Here is a 22,188-nt window from a genome sequence, read left to right as displayed (position 1 = left end):
ATGCATGACAATAAAAGTGACTTGATTTAATTTAAATCGATAAATGAATTATGCAGCTTTACTCTGCTTGCAAAGTACTCTCATATCCTGTTGTGAAATATTTTTTATTTTAGTAATTTTTTTAATCTCTAATGTTGATTCATTCATTATTTTTATCAGGATAGACTGCAACACTGCACTGAAGCATTTTTACAATTTTTTTTTTTATTTATTTTTTTACAGCTTGTAAATAACAGATCTGGAAAGACTTGGTGTAACAATGGTGCATTTCCAATACACTTTGTATTATCATGGTGTAGGCTACCAAAACAAAAAAATAATAATAGCATTGTTCTAGTATAACGCTAATTTAAGTTTACAAGACATACAAATGTATCTGCCCTCACCCCATACTTTTGTGAACGTTTTATTTATTTAGCAACTACATCATTTGTGTGTTAAAAGCTGCACAGCAGCACTCAAGTATGCATGTTTCCCACAGGGGGGTTAACGCTGCTTGTGAACCGGATGCGATTCCCGCTTCGTCCGTCTCTGTGTGTGTGTTGTCGTTGCATTGCTCATGGCGGACTGAGCCTGGGCATTGTCTTGCAAACCTACTTGTGCACAAATATATTCGAATATCGACCGATCACTCTAAACTCTTTTAATCGCACTGTTGTCATCGACTCAGTTTCAGACTCAGCTGATCAGATTCCGGTCAGTCAACTCGCCGATCAGCCTGTTTGAGACGCGAGCGCCCATCATCATCATTATCATCATCATGGATGTGAATTTGACCATCTCCCTGATGCGGGGCCAGATGGGCGCCGTCATAGAGAAAGCCGTGAACGTCGCGGTGGAGACCGTGTTAGGAGAGATGATCCGGGTGGTCGGGCTCAAATTCGAGGAGATCAAACACGAGATGACCGCAAAAGAGAAGGAGAACGAAAACATCAGGAAGATTTTGGAGACTCACCGCTGCCAGATGAAAACCATGCGCAAGTACATCAGCGTCCTGGCTGCTAAAGACCCTAATAATCATAGAATGTATGAGGGAGATGGAGAAATGGCATTGCATTGCAGAGGGCCAACAAGCACTGTATCAATGTGTGCAAAATCCCCAAACCCCTGTGCCAGACCAAGAGTCAAGGAACCTGCCCCTGTTGCTGGACCCTCATGGGCAAGACAGCAGATGCACACGTTCAAAGCTCAAAATATAGGCCAAGAGCCATTAAGAACTGAACATCAGCTTGCTGATCTGCATATTGAAGAGATTCAAGGATCATCAGTCCATAAAGGTATGAAAAATCTCAAGTTTGATGACAAAAAATAAGCATACTGATAAACGTACCTTGAATGCAATGTACAGCACTTTGGATCAGGACAGACCCTAAGCAAATTTTCAAAATGGAGGCCCCCCCCCCACCTACAGGTACACCTAACCAAACACACCCATCATAAATAAATAAGCATAGTTTACATTGAAAATAAATAAATATCAACTCTAGTTTATTATCAGGCATAACTGCTTCAGAATTACAAAATGAAAGATTTTTTAAAACTAATCAAACACATTAATTTATGCATCAGTCACATACATAAATTAATAAATATCTTTAATGAAATTCTAAGACAGTGCAAATAAATAAGAAAGAATTAAATTACCAAATTAAGGTAAGGCTTATGATCAATTTATGTCAGCACAACTAGAAAACCTTTGTTAGATGTACACAAATGTATCAGTTCATTCAACTTTATTTACTTAAAAATGTATGTCACATCACCTGAATAAGATCTAATAGCAAGTTGTTTCTAATAAACATTAATATCACTGTTTTTATTCAATTTACTTGTCAAGACAATATAACTGAGGTCAGACATTTAAGGGATAGTTCACCCAAAAATGTAAATTCTCTAATTTTTCATGATATCCCAGGTGTATGACTTTCTTTCTTCACCAAAACCCATTTGAAGAAAAAAAGAAAAAGATCTTGGCTCAGTAGGTCCTTTAAATATAAGCAGATGGTGATCCGACTTTTGAAGCTCCAAAAATCACAGACAGTCAGCATAAACATCATCCATACAACACCAGCTGTTTAATGAATGTCTTCTAAAGCGACATGATCGCTTTTGGTGTGAAAAAGATCAATATTTAAGAACGTTTAAATGTACTCCAACATGATTCAGATTGTTTGTTCTTTATTAGGATGCAAGGCAACCTTGTTAGAGAAAGTTCTTTTCATTAAAGGAAACAAAGGTGTGCAAGAAAAATGTACAAATGCACCACAGAGGGAAGTTGTCAACAGAGTGTAAATGTAAAATAACTTAAAATCTAATAAACCCAGATGTTCAGAAATAATAGAATAAGAAACCTGCAAAATACTTCTTAGCCAGTGTAGGTATTCATTTGATCTAAACCAAGTCTATCTAAAAAGTAATCTAGAAATCAATATCTATAAATTATCAAGTTTATCTAGAAAGTACTCCTTGTATATCAAACAATTTGTGTGTACCGGTATATTCATAAACCCCTGCAGATAGAGACGCGCCCTGTAGCGGTTCAGGCTAAGCAGCGCAGTAACATGAAATCATTTATCATTACAAAGTTTGTTAAAATGATCACTTGCCAAATGTTGGCTACAGATGTAGTACACTTGAAACATGTCACAGAACAAAGCAATAATTAGCAATCTATCTGAATCATCATGGCAAAGAAGCGGTGGATGTTTGATTCTCCCATATATAGCCTATCCACATGATTTGAAATGAAGCGCCCGTAACTGGCATGTAACTAACGCTTTTTTATGGGTAAAAAGAAAAGAAAGAAGACTGTTCATCAACATGCACACGCTGAGGCCAGTTATGGTCTTTAGCTGGTGTATACATGCATGATGGACGAAGTTGAGCTACAGTCGCACAGTGTACAATCGTATTGGGAATATTACCGCTGTCTTTTATATCAGTCTCTGTTGTTAACTTGTCATTTTCATTTGGAGCGCACACATGTGCAGCTGATCAGATCGGGAGCGGCATTAAGACAAGTGTTGAGAATACTTTTTCTCTTCCTTATTCAGCCTTTGGTGGATTTACAACATATCCAACTATAGCTCTTGCAGTGTTTTTGTGCAAAATCTCGATTTTACGATTTTGAAAAAATCTGGTCAAAACGCTAATTTGAATTGATTGGAAAAATCGGAAAAACCACCCAGCCTTAGTAGCTTGGTTGGTTTAGATCTGTTATTAACTGTTTCTTTACTCACAATGATGCGTTTGTTTGCTCATCCTGGATGTCTCAAATGGGTGGAGAATGAGCTTGAACTCCACCCTCTCGTGAAGCTTGCCGGAAGCGATGATTTAGAGTTAAAAAGTACTTAAATGGATGACGTTTATGCTGACTGTCTGTGATTTTTAGATCACCATCCACTTGCATTTTAAGGACCTACTGAGCTAAGATATTTTTCTACTTTTCTTCAAATATGTTCTGGTGAAGAAAGAGAGTCATACACACCTGGGATATCATGAGGGTGAATAAATAATGAGATAATTTTCATTTTTGGGTGAACTATCCCTTTAAACTTGATTCTTCAAAGAAGTGCACATAAAGCTGCACTTCAGCTACAAAAAGCTGCATATTCACATGCACAAGGAAAAAATTACATGGATTGAACAAGATTCAAGCTGACCACTAATGGAACACTATCACCTTAATTGTGACACAAAACAGATATTTACAGTAAAACGTCATCGATAATACTAAAAATGGCTGTAATCTCTATGATTTCTAAATAACAAATAAATGCCCACATAAGTTCCTTTTGACCAAACAAACATGCTTAAATTATTAAAGCTTATAGGTATTCACCACAACCTCAGTTCTGTACTTGATTGTTTGAGTTAGTAGTACTTAAAATCTTCATTTTATGTATATGCATGCAAAAGAAGTTCAAGGAACTCACGATTTGCTTGCTTTATGTAACTCTCTAGGTTCACCTTAAAATTGATATTTTTCGTTGTTGTAGTACACCTTAATGAAAATTAAGTAAATAAATTTTTTTTTTTAGAAGACATTTATTTTTAAACGTTATGGTTGTTGAGCCAACATATTGTGTTTTATTTTTAGTGTTTCCACCCTTTGCCTAAGAGTCCTGGTATGCAGTAGCCTTCCTTTTGACCTCTGTAACTTTAAAAATGAATATTTCCGTGTTGTAATTTAAGGAAGTACTTCTCTAGAAGGTGGAGTACTGATCCACCAAAATAAATATGTACCAAATTCTCAACTAGTGTTGTCAAAAGTACCGATACTTTGGTAACAAGTCGATACTAAAATAAAAAAGATGTAACGATACCAGTGTTTCTGCAGTACTAGTAGTACCGAGCACCGACTCGATCCGGTACCAGCGCACAGTATGATTGACACACGACTGTTTTAAAATTCTCATTTTGAGCACATGCTCTGTTACTCCTTACACTGAAATGGACAATTAATCAAATTAAAATCGTGACATCCTAATGTGATTTATTAAACCGCTAAAGGCTGCAATCTAAGTGTGGAAGAGATGCATACTTTGAATGAATGCATAAATCGGACCGCTCATACTCCATAACCTGCACAGACGTTGAGAATCATTCACGTTGTATCAGATGACCAAGCAGAGCACTAATCTACTGTGAATCATGCAGCACATGTAAACTATATATTTATGTAATTAAATCACAGCATTTGCGCTTTAGTCTCAACTCAACTTTATTAATGTAGCATATAAAGCAACAGAGTTGACCAAAATGCTTCACAGTAATAAAATATAAAACATAACATTTAAAAATTACCACATACACCAGTAGTCTAAAACACAAAATACAAACACTCCAAAACTGTGTCCTACTTTCATTTGTCAGACTCAAAGACCAGTGTAAAGAGATGAGATTTCAGACGTGACTTAAAAGTCTTCAATGATTACACTGGGCCATGTCGCAAACTGTTTATCTGGAAAGTGAAGATTCAGGCAAAAAATGCACGTCATAATATTAGCATGTTTCAAAATATAAGCTAGAGCCCTGAAATTGAAGAAATTGTGACAGAAATATTAATAACTGTATATTAAATGTAATATTCACTGAAATGATGATGTGATGATGATGATAATAATAATAATAATGAAGCAATACATCACAAGCAAGACTGTTGTTGAATATAAGTTTGGCAAAAAATATGCAAGGACATGTTGAAAAGTTCTATTTTCACTTGTTAAAAGTTTTAAGAATTAATTTATTAGACACCATTTTGATGATGAAATTAAACTAAAACTTGGAGTTCTGGAAAATAATAATAATAACAAAAAGGAAAACAAGATTTGGTAAAGAATAAAACAGATTTCAGTAGGGCGCTACTTAAAACACTTAAACAATGCATCCTTGATTGAGAAACACTTGAAGGAAACATGGATTTCTTTTAATTTATTATTTACATTGAAAATTAACTTTTTAAATAGGCTAAACAGGTGTGTTCAATAGCACATTGTCATATTAGCATATTTATGCTGTGGTACCGAAATTGGTATTGAGAACCGTGAAATTTCACTGGTATCGGTACCAACTAGTGAAATTTTGGTACCGTGACAATACTATTCTCAACGTGTACTTTGATGAATTTGCTTTTGATACAATATTTTAGTCCACAAATTACATTATTTTTGTTTATTTATAACATTTATGATTCAGAAATACATTTTCTCAATACACTAGCATTTTGGCTGTGTACTTGCAAAAAGATGCAGACACACCAACGCAGAACTATAAATGCAAATCATGCGGAACCTACTCATGGGTTGGACGCAGAAGTATAAACTGGTCTTTATAGATACAGTCGGCAACACGTCATACCTGGGGTGTGGTTTAGTGTGGGGGAAAGCAAAGCCTTGTTACCATAGTTACTCATACAGTTGAAGTCAGAAGTTTACATACACTTAGGTTGAAGTCATTAAAACTCATTTTTTAACCACTCCACAGATTTAATTTTAGCAAATTGTAGTTTTGGCAAGTCGTTTAGGACATCTACATTGACAAGTAATTTTTCCAGCAATTGTTTACAGACAGACTGTTTCACTTTTAATTAACTATCACAATTCCAGTGGGTCAGAAGTTTGCATACACCAAGTTAATTGGGCCTTTAAGCAGCTTGGAAAATTCCAGAAAATGATGTCAAGCCTTTAGACAATTAGCTTCTGATAGGAGGTGTACTGAATTGGAGGTGTACCTGTGGATATATTTTAAGGCCTACTTCCAAACTCAGTGTCTCTCTGCTTGACATCATGGGAAAATTTAAAGAAATCAGCCAAGACCTCAGAGAAAAAAAAAAAAACTGTAGACCTCCACAAGTCTGGTTCATCCTTAGGAGCAATTTCCAAACACCTGAAGGTACCATGTTCATCTGTACAAACAATAGTTCGCAAGTATAAACAACATGGGACCACGCAGCCATCATACCGCTCAGGAAGGAGACACATTCTGTCTCCTAGAGATGAACGTAGTTTGGTGTGAAAAGTGCAAATCAATCCCAGAACAACAGCAAAGGACCTTGTGAAGATGCTGGAGGAAACAGGGAGACAAGTATCTATATCCACAGTAAAACGAGTCCTATATCGATATAACCTGTAAGGCTGCTCAGCAAGGAAGAAGCCACTGCTCCAAAACCTCCATAAAAAAGCCAGACTACAGTTTGCAAGTGCACATGGGGACAAAGATCTTACTTTTTGGAGAAATGTCCTCTGGTCTAATGAAACAAAAATGTTACTGTTTGGCCATAATGACCATTGTTATGTTCGGAGGAAAAAGGGTGAGGCTTGCAAGCCGAAGAACACCATCCCAACCGTGAAGCATGGGGGTGGCAGCATCATGTTGTGGGGGTGCTGTGCTGCAGGAGGGACTGGTGCACTTCACAAAATAGATGGCATCATGAGGAAGGAAAATTATGTGGATTAATGAAGCAACATTTCAAGACAAGCAAGTTAAAGCTCAGTCGCAAATGGGTCTTACAAATGAACAATGACCCCAAGGATACCTCAGGTTGTGGCAAAATGGCTCAAGGACAACAAAGTCAAGATATTGGAGTGGCCATCACAAAGCCCCTCCATCCAATAGAACAATTGTGGGCAGAACTGAAAAAGCATGTGCGAGCAAGGAGGCCTACAAACCTGACTCATTTACACCAGTTCTGTCTGGAGGAATGGGCCAAAATTCCAGCAACTTATTGTGAGAAGCTTGTGGAAGGCTACCCAAAACGTTTGTCCCAGATTAAGCAATTTAAAGGCAGTGCTACCAAATACTAACAATGTGTATGTAAACTTCTGACCCACTGGGAATGTGATGAAAGAAATAAAAGCTGAAATAAAGCATTCTCTCTACTATTATTCTGACATTTCACATTCTTAAAATAAAGTAGTGATCTTAACTGACCTAAGACAGGGAATGTTTTCTATGATTAAATGACAGGAATTGTGGAAAAACTGAGTTTAAATGTATTTGGCTAAGGTGTATGTAAACTTCTGACTTCAACCGTACATTCCTATGAGGAAAAGGGGAAAAATATCCGACAAATATGGCTATTTTAACAATGAAAAACATAACGAAAAGCTGTTGTGTAGTTTGTTTGCACTCCAGACATTGCCAAAAACTGATTTTATTTAATTGCCCGCCTACTGACAGAAATGGACTCCTAAAGAAGAGCACTCCGGTTGCAGTCAACCATATGCTGGATACATGCTTCAATGTATTTGGGAAACATCCTAGTGGATTCAAGACTAAATCGATTATCATACAGTATTATCAAAACAGCGGATCCAGCAGAGACATAATGACAAGTTAACACCAGAAAACAAGATAAAATACATGAGAAAACTTGACATGATCGGAGTGGAGCTCTGCTTAATGGTTTTCATGCTTTAATCAATCAAACATTTCTAAAAGGATGCGTTTCTCGGTAAGTTCGGTTTGGCGAAGTGTTTAGTAAATGGGGTTTCTGGTAAAGATGCTGTGAAATGTGAAATTTTAGCTGTTTTATGTGTACAGTCATTTCATTAACCATCACTCATATTAAGGTATAAATAAAAATGTTTTAAGATACCAATCGAATGACAAAATATTAACGTGATAGTTATAAACGTAAACTTCTGTCTTGGGGTGGCCTGGCGCTGCTGATAAACTAATTTATGGCTCAACAGCTTGCAGCTGCAGTGCTCTTCTTTAGGCTTATATTTCTGTCAGTTGTCGGGTAATAAAAAATCAGTTTTGGGTTTTTTGGCATTGTTAGAAGTGCAAAAAACTACACAACGGCTTTTCGTCATGTTTTTCGTTGTTAAATCTATTGGATATTTCTCCCCGTTTTCCTCATAGGAATGTATGAGTAACTATAATAACAGCACTTTGCTTTCCCCCGCAAGTGGGCGGGGCCTCCTTGCTGACTGTTTCTATTGACTATCCTTACAAACTATAACTAAAGGTTTTCCTAGCTTAAGGGGTTTTCTGCAACTGGGCCCTGGCTTTTGTTAGTTAAAGGAATTTTACAAAAGACTTAACAGGATGACAAGTGAAATTGAGTACACAGGAAAAACCTACAAATTAATTAGAATTAAAACAATATTACAATAAACAATCTTTGTTTGAAACATTGTGATTAGAGAAAGGAAAGAAAAAAACATCCGGAAGAATATTTTAGAAGTTAGTGCACAGCATTTAATATACTACAACATACAGCATATGGTATAGACATGAAAATGTACTGCATAATACATTTAAATAGGCACTTTTACACAATATGTTCTCAATTCACTAAAATATTTGAAAACTGGAAATATTTTTTCAACAGGCATTTTTTGTTGTTGTTTTCATAGTTGATAATTCAAGCCGTCATCTGGTGGACAGTCAAGGCCTACTGTGTGAGACCAATGACCCGATTTGGGGACAAAACCCTCTGATCCCTGCTGTGGCTGAGCCCACAGACATGCCAGACACCAATGTCCTCTCAGCACCCATGATGACTGATGACCCAACCCAAACTACAACCACCCAAACTGTGGCCTTTGGAGAAGCATCACTTAAGATCAAACAGGAGGAAGCAGAGATTGAAATTGTCTGTGTTAAAGATGAAGACTCAGAAGCAGCCAGCACATCTAGGTTTGACTATTCCAACCCTGAACTTCACCAGCCATTGGTGGTGCCAGAGTTCGGGGGCTCACTAGATCTACCTGGATCCTTTCAAGCTCTTCAGAGTCCAGGCACTTCAGCAGAACTTGCTGTCCCAGCCTACATCAGTGTGGACCCAACCTCCTGTAAGTATTCCCTAAAAACTTTTAACTCACAGTGCTCACATCACTGACTTAATTTCTTTGTTTATTTGGATCATTAAGATCATGTAGACATCATTAATGCCTTTTCTAGTGCTTAGTCCCAAGTAACAGACATACATGTGCCAAGATGTGATGTCATAACTGTGTTGTAAAAACATTTATTTTTTAAAACAATATGAATAACATTTAAGATTAAATCTTTAATTATTTTTTTTCTCAGAAAACATTTTCACTATAAAACGCTGAACAAGGGAATCAGATTGACGAAATTAAGACTGCTTTTAAAGAACTGGTTTGTGCTTTTAAAGAACTGGTTTGTGCTTTTAATGAACTGGTTTTAACGAACTGGTTTACTGTCTTGTGATATTTTACAATACAGTAAAATATCAACCATTTCATTTATGTTGATTTAAGTTCACTCTTGAAAGTCTCAAACAGTAAAATGTTAAATGGGCAAATGGCATTATACACATTAAAACTGCAATAACAAACACAGGAAACTTGGACAGAAGCACTGCATTAAATGACAGTTGGATCAAATGTTTAATCATTTTATTACATGTTGTGTGGATTCCTCTTTGTTTTTGATCTGTAACATGTTCAGGAATCAAAAAGAGACATCGGAGTATACAGTATGTAGTCTAGTTCTTTGTTTCTTTTTTTTATAGGAAAAAATCAATAAAAATGAACAGGCATTTTCAATGTTCTGAGTTCAATACAAATGAAACTTAAGCAACAGCGCTTGTGGCATAATGTCGATTATCACAGAAATTTTGACTCGTTCCTCAGTTAAAAAAAAAAAAAATTGGTTATAGAAGGCACTTACAATGTAAATACACCGGGTAAGGCAATAAAGAGTAAATTTCTAAATAAAACACTTTTCAAAATTATAGTCTCAAGACATGAGAGAAGTATGACTTTAAGGATTTGTTGCCCTTTGAGTCTCCATGATGTACTACAGATAACATTAACAGAAAATAAAAGATACTGAATTATTTGATGTTTTCACCTTCGTTAAATGTGTAACGCTAAAGAAAATTTTAAATGAAACTTAAAAAATAATGGGTTGATCTTTCTGACATCATATTTGAGAGAGTGATATCCAGTCTTTTTGACAACAAAAAGACTGGAGGTAAGTTTCTCTTTGGCTGTTTTCACTTTTGGTTTAATTGCTTGGTCCGAACCTGAATTTGATGCCATCTCTGCTGCTGCATTCACATTGTATTATATGGCTCTTAACAGTTGTACATTCGCATCAACAATTTGAGCACTAGCAGCACTTGTTTAGCAGTGTAGCTAGGAAATGACTCATGAGGAGAATGCAGCAAAAATGGAAAAAGTTGCTTGCCTTTTTTTTCCTCTTATGTTTATGTCCCTTTTGGTTTTTACAACCAAAATGTAACATACACTCATCAGCTCTTGAGGATGTCTGCCGTGGATGCATTTCAAGAGATGGGAGTCACTGACTGAAGACACCATTATATTTGCCTGTTATAGTTTAATGCGGTGAGAAATGCATCCAAATATAATAGGCAAATTATAAGTCATCAATCGTGGTTTCTTTTTCAGCAAATTAGACTGGATTGCTTTCATGCCAATTGTAAATTGTACTGCAGTCCACATGAACTCATGAACTGCCCTGACCCATGTTTGCATTGTCAAATCAATATTCCCAACCACAATACTCTGATTTGTGGAACAATCAGAGTGGTCTTTTTTTCTTGGTGCAAAGTACAAATATATTGATTGAATTGTGTGGTGTTGTGCCATGATATTTGGTAGATCATGCCATTATTTGCCATTTTCGCTCCAAACTTTAACCCTGTACCGTTTGATTCTGAAACTTTAAATATAACAGGGTTGAATGGTCGTTACATGGTTAAAGTTATCATTAAAAATAATAACATCTTTATTCATAACAGGATCAATACTGACAGTGGCCTTGGTTGTATTAATATAAGAAATTATTCAACTCAATCTCAAAATTACAAATAGCTTTTGACTGTACATATTATGCATTAAGTCATGCTAAGTTTTAAAAGCATCTGTTCTTGTCGAACATGGAGAAGCTGAGCAAGTCTTCCTATTGGATTCCTTTTTTCAGACACCGTAATGGCAAAAACAGCTGCTGAAAGACAGAGAGAGTACAGGGCCAGAAGGAATGCTGATCCTGTACGCAGGGAAAAGTACCTCAGGAGTGAGAGAGAGAGATGGAAAAGGGATATTGATACAGGAAAAAAGAAGAGAATTGGTGACCTGGGTGAGAAGGCTCAAAGGTGGAGGCGCAAGAAGTGGAGAGAGGCAAAAGAACGGCAAAAGAAAAGGGAACCGATTTTCAAAATAATTGCCTCCCCACCAAACAATCCCGAATCCAGTCTTATGGTGTGGCTGCAACCCTGAAGAGGACCACAGACAGGCTGTTAAGCCAGAATACGGATATCCCAGGTGCATGTGAACTCGTCAGGGCATGTACACAGACCAGCATAGCCTGGGGAGATGGTTGGTAAAGCCCTTTAAAGGATGCCATTTAACCTAAAGGCAGTTCCATCAACAGTGAGGCTCTACCAGATGGTAACTCGCAGGTGGCACCCAATAAAAGTACTTGCCAATGCAGAAACAGCTGTGGACTTTAAGTGTTTCAATACACAGTATTTCAGCTTTAAAGGAAAGAGGGGTAGTACAGAAGATTACAGTATGTGTGGGACTTGGTGTTTGATAATACAGTTCAGGAATCATCTTTGCCACAGACGATTCCCAAGTGCAGAGTCTGGCCAAACATGTTCTTATGGCCAGGTTGTAAGGATGTGCTGGAACATATTCTTTCCCCCAACAATGTTATATTTTGACAGTATATGTGGGGCACGCTAAATAAATATAGTTGCGTCCCAAAAGACGCACTATACACTGCAGTTACACTATGCACTTGGCCATCTAGTGAATGGATTTTCAAAGTGAAGTATAGTGTCAAATGCAACGTGTTTTTTACTACACTGAAGCATTTGCCATTCTAGCTGATGGAAGTGATATTGCACAAGCACACAATGTGTTGCAGCTAGCTTTAGCACGTCAGGCAACCTTTAGTCCAACACTTGTATCTCAAATAACAAACACACACTAGTTTTGCTAGTTGCCACATTCACCTTTGATTACAATGTCAGGCCAATATCGCAGCCAGATAACTCCACCCCTTCCACTACATTGGGTAAGCTGCGAGCACTAAAGTGCATGAAGGGCCCAACATTCTGCAATGTGTTATTTCGGATACTAGTACAATTCTTTTTGTTGCATTTTTCACGTGAGCACTATAAAATGGCATAGAGTAGTGCAGAAGTATGCAATTTGGGACGCAGTTTGTTCATTCTTTGTATGTATGAAAAGTAGTTGTATGTAAAAATCTTTAACAAAATAAATTATTCAGCTGATTGTGTTTCACAAAAAAAAAAAAAAAAGCAGTCTCTTCAACCCTGTTATCATTTGTATCCCTGTTAAACTGCGTTCAACCCTGTTACGTCATTGTTGTTTTTTTTATTCACACTGGAGTGATCAGTAGTGTACCACATTCTCTAGTCTATAAATTCCAAACATACTCCTACCAGGTTTATATAATGAAGCACTTTTTAATCAATTACAAGAAATTATTGTTATACTTTGGGCTTGAGGTGGGTAAATAGTACTTCTTAAATGCTCAGCAACCTTTTCAAAAACCTTTTCATGAAATGATACAATTTAAGACCCCCCCCCCAACCCCCATGAAAGGGCACCCAACAGGATAGGTTGAAAATATTTAAAAAAATAAAGATTTTGTTCACTCTTATAAAACTTGGAGGTTACATCATGAAGCAGAATTTTTACCAAACCATAAGCCAGAACTGAACACTGAATATTCGGAAAGCTCCATATTTGAAGGCAGTATGGAGTTTCTCTACAAAATTTTACATTCATGAATCTGACTGATTGAGTAAGAAACAAGCAAATTTTTTACCCCCTACAAGGACGTGTATGATTTTTTAAAAGTGCATTGCCTTTATCTCAAGCCATTCCATGATGAGGATCACAAGAGACATGCATGAACAGGTGAGTCTAGCTGTTTTACTTAATCTTTAAAATGTATAATGTCAACCTTGTGTCATATGTAGGCTATTTACCTTTTATTTATGTGTTTTTTTATTTATTTTTTTATTATTTTTACATTTAATTAAAGACAGACAGAATGTTGATAATTTGCATTGTGCTCAATCTCCAGCTAAATTATTGTGTATTGGAATATATCTGCGCCTTCAGAATGGTAACAGGGTTGATGGTAAAAGAGTTGACAGTTCAGTTAGACTTAATTAGCCTTTTGCTCAAGGTCATGACATACAGGGTGCTTATTAGAAAGAATGTTTAATGCAGATATTTCTACAGATATTCACTTTTCAATTAGTTGTTTATTATTAAAACTCATGGTAACAGGGTTTAAGGGGCGAAACAATAAGATAAAGTGATACAAAGGAGAATTGTCCTTGCAGATTTCACTTCCTGAAAAAATGATAATGATGTCATGTTGACTGAATTTGATGATTTTATGGCTTCTGTTTATATTATATAAATAAGAGATACAGTAGTTGTGACGGTAACAGGGTTGACACAACCTGGGGAGACAATTTCTTCAATATATAGATAGCAATATTCAATATAAATTGCTTTTAGTTTTTTTGTTTTAATTCTTTTGTGTGTATTTGCAAATGCAGTAGGAAGTAAAACAGAACATGCCAAAAAGGCATGAAAAAAGGAATGGGATTTTGTTGAAGTGTTTGAACAAATGCCACAGTAAAACTCATGAGGGACACCAAATTCTAGGAAGTTTTATTGTTTGCTATTTTCTTATAGAAAGTTATCAACAGTTGATATCCCTTCTTCCTTTTCGTGTTACACTTCTAAAATTCATCAAATTTTAATTTATGTGCATTTGTTTTTACAGCTATGTTTGACGGGAGACAGCTGAGTCCAGGAAGTTTTGAAACAAATCAATTTACACGTAAGTTTAATTGCCTAATTACAATAAACAATTACATTTAGAAATATGTACATTTTACAGGTTGCAGTCTGAACTAAATGAACTGTGGTATTGCAGGTGTTGAGAGGGCTATTCTTGAGTCGCAAGGAGAGATGGACATGAAAATCAACCACCTTACTGCATTGGTTCAGTCTTTTTTGGGTAATAGATTTGTACCCCCAATGCTGATGGAGGATGGAGTAGGGGAATGTGTCTTGCCTCTCACGTCAATGGAGGACCTAGACAGGTTGGAGCGAAGACTCATGGATAGAGGCTTGATGCAAAAATTGGTAAAGACTTGTTAAATAATATAAATGAAGCAGGGACCACAATATCAGAGCTACAATTGCCAATGTAATTTTTTGATCAATTATTTATATTTATCTCTCTGTTGTTATAGGTGAACCGATTGTCTATTAGTGGAGGACAAACTATGAAAAAAACCATATGGAGAATTTGCAACAAGGTCTTTTCCTCCAGTGTGGCTAAACAGCTCAACTGGTGCGGAAGGGGAGACAAGCGAGGCATAAGAAGAACAAATATTGGGATACTAATAATAGGTATGTCCAAAATGTTGTACTAAATTAATTGAATAGTAATTCAGAATTAAATAGTGCTTGGCCAACACGCAGACTGGTAGAACATACTTGAACACTACTGTGGCGGTAACAAACCTCAGAACTCAAGGGGGCGATAAAGTTTAAGGGGTCATGAATTACTCTTTATTTTATTATCTTTCCTGAGGTCTACGTATAATATTAGTATAGTGGTTTTTTTGTTTTGTTTTTTGTTTATGCACCAAAACAGTCATAATTTAGTAATATATAATCATTTCCCACCCTGTCTCTGGCCCTCTGTCTGAAATGCCCCGTTTCAAGCTCTCTGGCCCTTTAAAACTTCAATGTAAACGGCCACTGTTCTGATTGGCTAACATCGTGCAGCCCCTCAGTACAGACATATCTGAAACGCAATCTGAAGAAAATTAACAAACTCCACAAGACCACAACATTTATATAACTACATTTCATCTAGCACATTTCATTCAAATATATTAAACTATTCACACAGCATCATAAACTATCAAACAGTCATGACATATGAAATATTCATGAATGAAATTATTTACATTTTTGTGGTCCAATACTGTTTTAACTATCCCATCTTTCAATAAAAGTGACGAATGACGAAAAATAGGCTTTGATGTCTTGCTGGAGGCAGTCATATGCAGATGTATTTGGTCCTTGACGTCACAAGTTCCACAAATTCTAAAAGGCCCGATTCTAGACCCTGTTTTAAATAAATGCTATTTTTCTATTAAGGAAGTTTTCAGTTCTGCAACTTACAGTATGTTTTTATAGAACAATGGTCTCTTATATGTCAAAAGATCAAGGAAAATTTGATTCCTCATGTCATGACCCCTTTAACTTATATATAAAAATTGGCAACATTATACAGTACTTTTGAATGACACTTTTATTTGCATGTTGGGACAGTTTTGTTGTTTGATAGAAATGTCCTTGTCCCAGTGATTTATATGCAAATGACTAAATATAATTTAATTACCTTTTTATTATAAGTGAAATAAGTGTGTTGGTCTGTTTCTTAATAACCTATTTTATCTTTTAACTATTATCTACTCTCTTTACAACATGCAGCTGCAGCTATGAGGAACAATGTCCTTCTGGCTCCTAATGAAGCAGAGGCGGAGAAATGTATAAAAGATTACCTGCGTTTGGCCCCAGGGAGGGCATCCTCCTAATCAGTTGTAAAAAAATGTTAGTTATGCCTTATACTTAAAAATGTGTTTGTCAAAAGAATGACTGTATTGCATGCTCCTTATCCACTGTTGAATATATAATTTAGTAACTACTTGTTCTCTTGTTCAGAAGTTGAAATGATTAAGTATTCATTTTGGTTATTGCATGGTTTAATAGCTTCATATTTAGGAATTATTATTAATATTGTAAATGTTATTCTTATATTATTGAAAGATTTATCTACTTGTAATTGACACTATTTCAATAAAATCATTTACGACAGTAAGCAGGAGGGATCGTAATACAATGGCGATATACTGGTATGCGCTACATAAATCAGATGCCTCATGAAAAGTCACGTCTAGACTTTTCAAAGTAGGTTGATCACCATCTAGACACATCAGTCATCTTTCAAACAATAGAAATAAAAACAAAATGCATATTAAACTATATAAAAATAGTCAGTTAAATTCATCTGCAGGCCTGTTTTTATATGCCAGCTAAGCTGATACACAGGGCAAGGATTGGCATAATGTGACTTACTGACATGTGCCATCTCCAGCTTCAGTGCGTACCTTCCCTTGTAGCGTGACCGGAAGCACTTTGCGTCAGCAGTGTGGGAGACCTGGGTTTGGATCCCGCATTAAAACCAGGATGAAATTGTGTTTGCTAAATCAGTGACAAGTGTGATTCAGAGGCTGCATTTTTCCCTCTAACATTACGTTTGTACTCCACTGATGTTAAGGTTTGGGGGTACAGTTTATAAAATATGCATTCCTCTTCACTGTATTAATGCATGTACAGCTGAAAACAACTCTGTTAACAATTCGCTTTTGACGCCCCTCCGTGAACATTACACCCAGAAAATAGAGCTCACGTGGACTCATCCACAAAAAAACAATTACTTCTTTGGCCACTGGGTGGCAGTTTTTCGAAGTTCAGTTAAGTATAGACCAATTTTAGGTTAAGAAAAGTCAACCTACTGTTTTCAATTTCACTGTGAGATGGAAAAACACTTGGATACATTATGTGTTGGATAAAATGTCTTTTAAAAACCAGGAACCCCAAGAAAAATATGTAAAGCAACATTATGAATCGTCTGTTTCTCAAAAAGATTAGAACATTTGCATGACAAATGTAGACTCAAAACATTGATAAGAACATACTTGAGGTCAGTAGTTATCAGGAAATTTAGAGAGTTTCTGATAAAACAAATTGCCAGTTAGCAGCCGAAACAATTTTCAGGAAACCATTGTGTAACCCACATGCTGAAACTGCATTACCGGTATGCACGGAATCACAACTGATCTGCTATTTCATGGGTTTAATATGAGGTGCTTTACAGTGAACTTTTGTGCCATGCTATGACTTGGCACAGCTATAGTATGGTCTTTATAAGTAAACACTGCCTATTTTTTGTTGTATATTGTTTTAGCTCACACAGACTTGTTATATTCTGTTGTGTACTTCTCATAAAGTGTATATTAAAACCTGTTTGGGGGTGTTATGAAATGGTTATAAGATAGCAGAAACAATTTCTGGATTCATGTAATGAATTATCTGGCAAGGCTTGTCAGATACAGTGCATCTGGAAAGTATTCACAGCGCTTCACTTTTTCCACATTTTGTTGTTACAGCCTTATTCCAAAATTGATTCAATTCATTATTTTCCTCAATTCTACAAACAATACCCCATAATGACAATGTGAAAAGTTTGAAATCTTTGCAAATTTATTAAAAAAAACAAATCACATGTACATAAGTATTCACAGCCTTTGCTCAATACTTTGTTGAAGCACCTTTGGCACCAATTACAGCCTCAAGTCTTTTTGAGTATGATGCTACAAGCTTGGCACATCTATTTTTGGGCAGTTTCTCCCATTCTTCTTTGCAGGACCTCTCAAGCTCCATCAGGTTGGATGGGGAGCGTCGGTGCACAGCCATTTTCAGATCTCTCCAGAGATGTTCAATCGGGTTCAAGTCTGGGCTCTGGCTGGGCCACTCAAGGACATTCACAGAGTTGTCCCGGAGCCACTCCTTTGTTATTTTGGCTGTGTGCTTAGGGTCGTTGTCCTGTTGGAAGATGAACCTTCGCCCCAGTCTGAGGTCCAGAGCACTCTGGAGCAGGTTTTCATCAAGGATGTCTCTGTACATTGCTGCATTCATCTTTCCCTCGATCCTGACTAGTCTCCCAGTTCCTGCCGCTGAAAAACGTCCCCACAGCATGATGCTGCCACCACCATGCTTCACTGTAGGGATGGTATTGGTCAGGTGATGAGCAGTGCCTGGTTTCCTCCAGACGTTACGCTTGCCATTCAGGCCAAAGAGTTCAATCTTTGTTTCTCATGGTCTGAGAGTCCTTCAGGTGCCTTTTGGCAAACTCCAGGCAGGCTGTCATGTGCCTTTTACCTTTTAGTGGCTTCCGTCTGGCCACTCTACCATACAGGCCTGATTGGTGGAGTGCTGCAGAGATGGTTATTCTTCTGGAAGGTTCTCCTCTCTCCACAGAGAAATGCTGGAGCTCTGTCAGAGTGACCATCGGGTTCTTGGTCACCTCCCTGACTAAGGCCCTTCTCCCCCGATCGCTCAGTTTGGCCGGGCGGCCAGCTCTAGGAAGAGTCCTGGTGGTTCCAAACTTCTTCCATTTACGGATGATGGAGGCCACTGTGCTCATTGGGACCTTCAATGCTGCAGAAATTTTCTGTACTCTTCCCCAGATCTGTGCCTCGATACAATCCTGTCTCGGAGGTCTACATACAATTCCTTGGACTTCATGGCTTGGTTTGTGCTCTGATATGTGGGACCTTATATAGACAGGTGTGTGCCTTTCCAAATCATGTCCAATCAACTGAATTTATCACAGGTGGACTCCAATCAAGTTGTAGAAACATCTCAAGGATGATCAGTGGAAACAGGATGCACCTGAGCTCAATTTTGAGTGTCATGGCAAAGGCTGTGAATACTTATGTACATGTGATTTATTTTTCGTTTTTTTATTTTTAATATATTTACAAAGATTTCAAACAAACTTTTTTCACATTGTCATTATATGGGGTATTGTTTGTAGAATTTTGAGGAAAATAATGAATTTAATTCATTTTGGAATAAGGCTGTAACATAAAATGTGGAAAAAGTGAAGCGCTGTGAATACTTTCCGGATGCACTGTATATTTGCTTTATATAGCTCTTTCTCAAAATCATATTTAAATTATTGTAGTTTAGAGAGTGGCCATCCTCGGACTAGGCAAATTATTTTGAGTGATTATGAGTACAAATACATTCATGAACATGGGACACCTAATATCATTAAAGCTGAAGTGTGTATTAATTTTAGCCATGTTTAAAAACTTTTTCCTTTACCAGCTTAATATCTAGTGACAACTGTAATTCGTTTGTTGATTTTCCAGAAGACATTTCTCTGTTGGTTATCCAGATCAGCCAGACATGGCAACATTGGCTCAACCAGTGGCATGAGTTTGGGGCAGGGCTATTTGTTTGAATTACAAAAAAAAAAAAAAAAAAAGTGTGATTGTTTGGGAAACCAAATCTTTTGTGATTCCATTTGGTGACACTGGAGGCGCAGAAACAAAATACTTAAAGGGATAGTTCACTCAAAAAATTAAAATTAAGTCTAGGGTCTCATACAATAAAAGAGTCTTAGAAAAAAATGAAGGTAAGTAAATAATGAAAATATTTTCATTTGGGGTGAACTATCACTTTGATCATAAAATAAAAATTTTTTTTTGAAAATGTGTTTTAACAATTACCAGTACTATCTACTTGTATATGTTGCCATTGTTTGAATGTATCTCATCCCTCTCCTGTCTGCTCGTATTTAGATGATGACTCTCAGATATCTATGGCGGGGGTGCAAAAACAGTTACGTCCAAAGCGTAAGGATCTGAACCTGTATGAAGAGTACAAACGTGGCCGGACTGACCTGAAACGTCGTAACACAAACCGACGGCATGAGCTGGAACAGACACTACCACAGGCTCTGATAGCAGACCTGGTAAGGGAGCGAAGGGAGAAAACCCGACTTCGAGTGGCCCGCTGGCGTGCCAAACGCAAATTGCAAGCCTGTTTAATGGCCTCACAGGCTGCACAGTTCAATGGCGCTCCCATTCAGGGTATACCTGCCCAGCGCGGTGGCATGACGCCTGTCTGCAGGCGAGGTGGGGCGACAGTGCAGCGTGGTGGGCATGGATTCAAAAGGACTGGAACATACAATCTGCTGTTGCAACTGGGCACTAATCCTGCCCAGTCTGCACAAACACATGGCATTAATGACAGTCTGCTGCAGTCTGGCTCTACAGCTCTGTCCCAGCACAGAACTTCTGGAACTAAATCAATTTACCAATAATACTGCATGTGATACAGGGCAGTGTATTTATTTAGGGAAACTGACACGAAGTAATGGAGAAAGGTAATTGGGTTTCAAAAGGTCAAATGTAATGGTTAATAAAGTTTGATATTTGGCAAAGAAATACCACTTTCCCAAAACTATGAACGTCGAAACAAAACCACACAATGATCATATTTGACTAAATGAAACTATTTTAAAAACATGTTATCTTCTGTTGAATTCAATCTTTACCTTCAGATGGCACAAAATGGAACACACTGGTGAGATCTACAATGTGATGAGAACCTTTATGTGATAAAAGTTTTATTTTTATTCCAGAGCAGCCTTAACTTATTTCCATCATATTAATCCAAATTAAGTAGAATTAAATAGTGTTCTGGTAATACAGCACATTTCAAAGTTAAGTGATTGTACAGTACATTCTTCAGTAAACTGAGCTGTATGACAATGCTGATGGCAACACAGTGCATTCTGATTGGTTTAAGACGTGGTCAATGTGGAAACAGTCCATTAATTGATATATTCCTTAATCTTCATTATAGTGTCATCATTTTTCTTTAACAGATGACATTTTTGGCTATAACCATGCATTTGTTGATTACTATTGAATGGCAGTACTTTCTAAATGAGAATGTTGTGCCATGCAAAAATGTGCAGATTTGTGTTAGATTTTGAACAGATTGGTAGTGTTTTGCAAATGTGGTTGAACAGTCACTTGTGTGAAAAGTGGTGATTGCTGTTTATAGTTTTGGGAAATTAGTGGGGTTTTTGTTTTTGGTGGCTGATGTGTAATGGGTTGGAATGTTTTGCTGATATAACATTTAGAATAGAAATGAATATAACTGGTGTCAGTAAATAAAACTACCAAGAGTTGTATCAGTTTTGGTATTGATTCACGTGTATCTTTTTTTTTTTTCTTTTTTTTTTTAAATGACTTGTAAAATGAGTGCAAATAAGGTATTGTGACAGATTCTTTCATGATTCAGGACAATATTTGGTGCTTTGAGTATATGTATAAGATACAAATATTAGCTTCTTTCAAACTTATCTTTGAACGAGAACCATTTTTTATTTTTATCTAAATATGTGCATTTATTTGGACAATATTACCAATACTTCAAATACTGTATATGAAAAAGAATATTAGGATTATGAGAAGCAACACAAAGCATGAGCATCATAATTGCACTTATGTATAACAATACACAGTCTTTCACAAACTCTGTGATGAATGACCATTTAAACTCTTTGAAACATACATTTACACTGCGCATAAGTGGTTGAGCTTGCTTGTTTTATGTAATTGTATTAAAACACGTTAATTTTTTATAATGTTCAGTTGCATTTTATAATCATTTATCAAATTTCAAAGCTCTACATTAGAGTAGGTTTATGACAAAGTCCAAACGTTTACACTAGGTAGAACATTTTCTTCCTACAGTAATAAATTTATCAATAGAATATTCTATGTACAGTGTTTTTATGATGTTTAATGGTAATTAAACTATTAACGTCAACAGTTCACATACAGTGGTGGGTGGATATATAATGTAAAATATAGGATTGTTCCTAAAATCAACAAAGCGAGATATGCTATGTTCCTGAGTAGTCCAATTACCAGCATTGAGAGTGTTTAATTGTGTGCTACAAGCTTTCATTGCATTAAAGCAACAACAAAAACAAGTTAATTTGTGCTGCTTCATTGTATCC

General features: G+C 36.6%; 1 protein-coding gene across 4 annotated transcripts; it reads left to right on the top strand.

Moving 5' to 3' along the window:
- Positions 1–298: 298 nt before the first annotated feature.
- On the top strand, positions 299–22,166 carry LOC127447696 (uncharacterized). 4 transcript variants are annotated; one of them, XM_051709710.1, is made up of 7 exons: positions 363–1,277; positions 8,865–9,302; positions 14,281–14,337; positions 14,434–14,645; positions 14,756–14,915; positions 16,011–16,130; positions 19,952–20,078. In XM_051709710.1, the coding sequence occupies exons 1-6, from the start codon at positions 761–763 to the stop codon at positions 16,112–16,114; spliced, it is 1,488 nt and encodes a 495-aa protein (XP_051565670.1). In that variant the 5' UTR covers positions 363–760; the 3' UTR covers positions 16,115–16,130; positions 19,952–20,078. The 4 variants fall into 4 exon arrangements, with proteins under 4 accessions (XP_051565672.1, XP_051565671.1, XP_051565670.1 ...); XM_051709708.1 differs by lacking the exon at positions 19,952–20,078 and having other exon boundaries at positions 364–1,277; positions 16,011–17,759; XM_051709712.1 differs by lacking the exons at positions 14,281–14,337; positions 14,434–14,645; positions 14,756–14,915; positions 16,011–16,130; positions 19,952–20,078 and adding an exon at positions 11,425–14,273 and having other exon boundaries at positions 299–1,277.
- The last annotated feature ends 22 nt before the right edge of the window (positions 22,167–22,188 follow it).

Source organism: Myxocyprinus asiaticus, chromosome 11, assembly GCF_019703515.2.
Source record: "Myxocyprinus asiaticus isolate MX2 ecotype Aquarium Trade chromosome 11, UBuf_Myxa_2, whole genome shotgun sequence".
Taxonomy (NCBI): domain Eukaryota; kingdom Metazoa; phylum Chordata; class Actinopteri; order Cypriniformes; family Catostomidae; genus Myxocyprinus; species Myxocyprinus asiaticus.
Note: the sequence above shows the minus strand (reverse complement) of the source record. Positions and strands in the feature narration are given on the sequence as shown.

Excerpts from the sequence above, each read along its gene's own strand:
- LOC127447696 (XM_051709710.1), top strand. The coding sequence starts at position 761 with ATGGATGTGAATTTGACCATCTCCCTGATGCGGGGCCAGATGGGCGCC. Across the intron at positions 9,303-14,280 it reads CAGTGTGGACCCAACCTCCT|CTATGTTTGACGGGAGACAG; the intron begins GTAAGTATTCCC and ends TTGTTTTTACAG. Across the intron at positions 14,338-14,433 it reads TGAAACAAATCAATTTACAC|GTGTTGAGAGGGCTATTCTT; the intron begins GTAAGTTTAATT and ends GTGGTATTGCAG.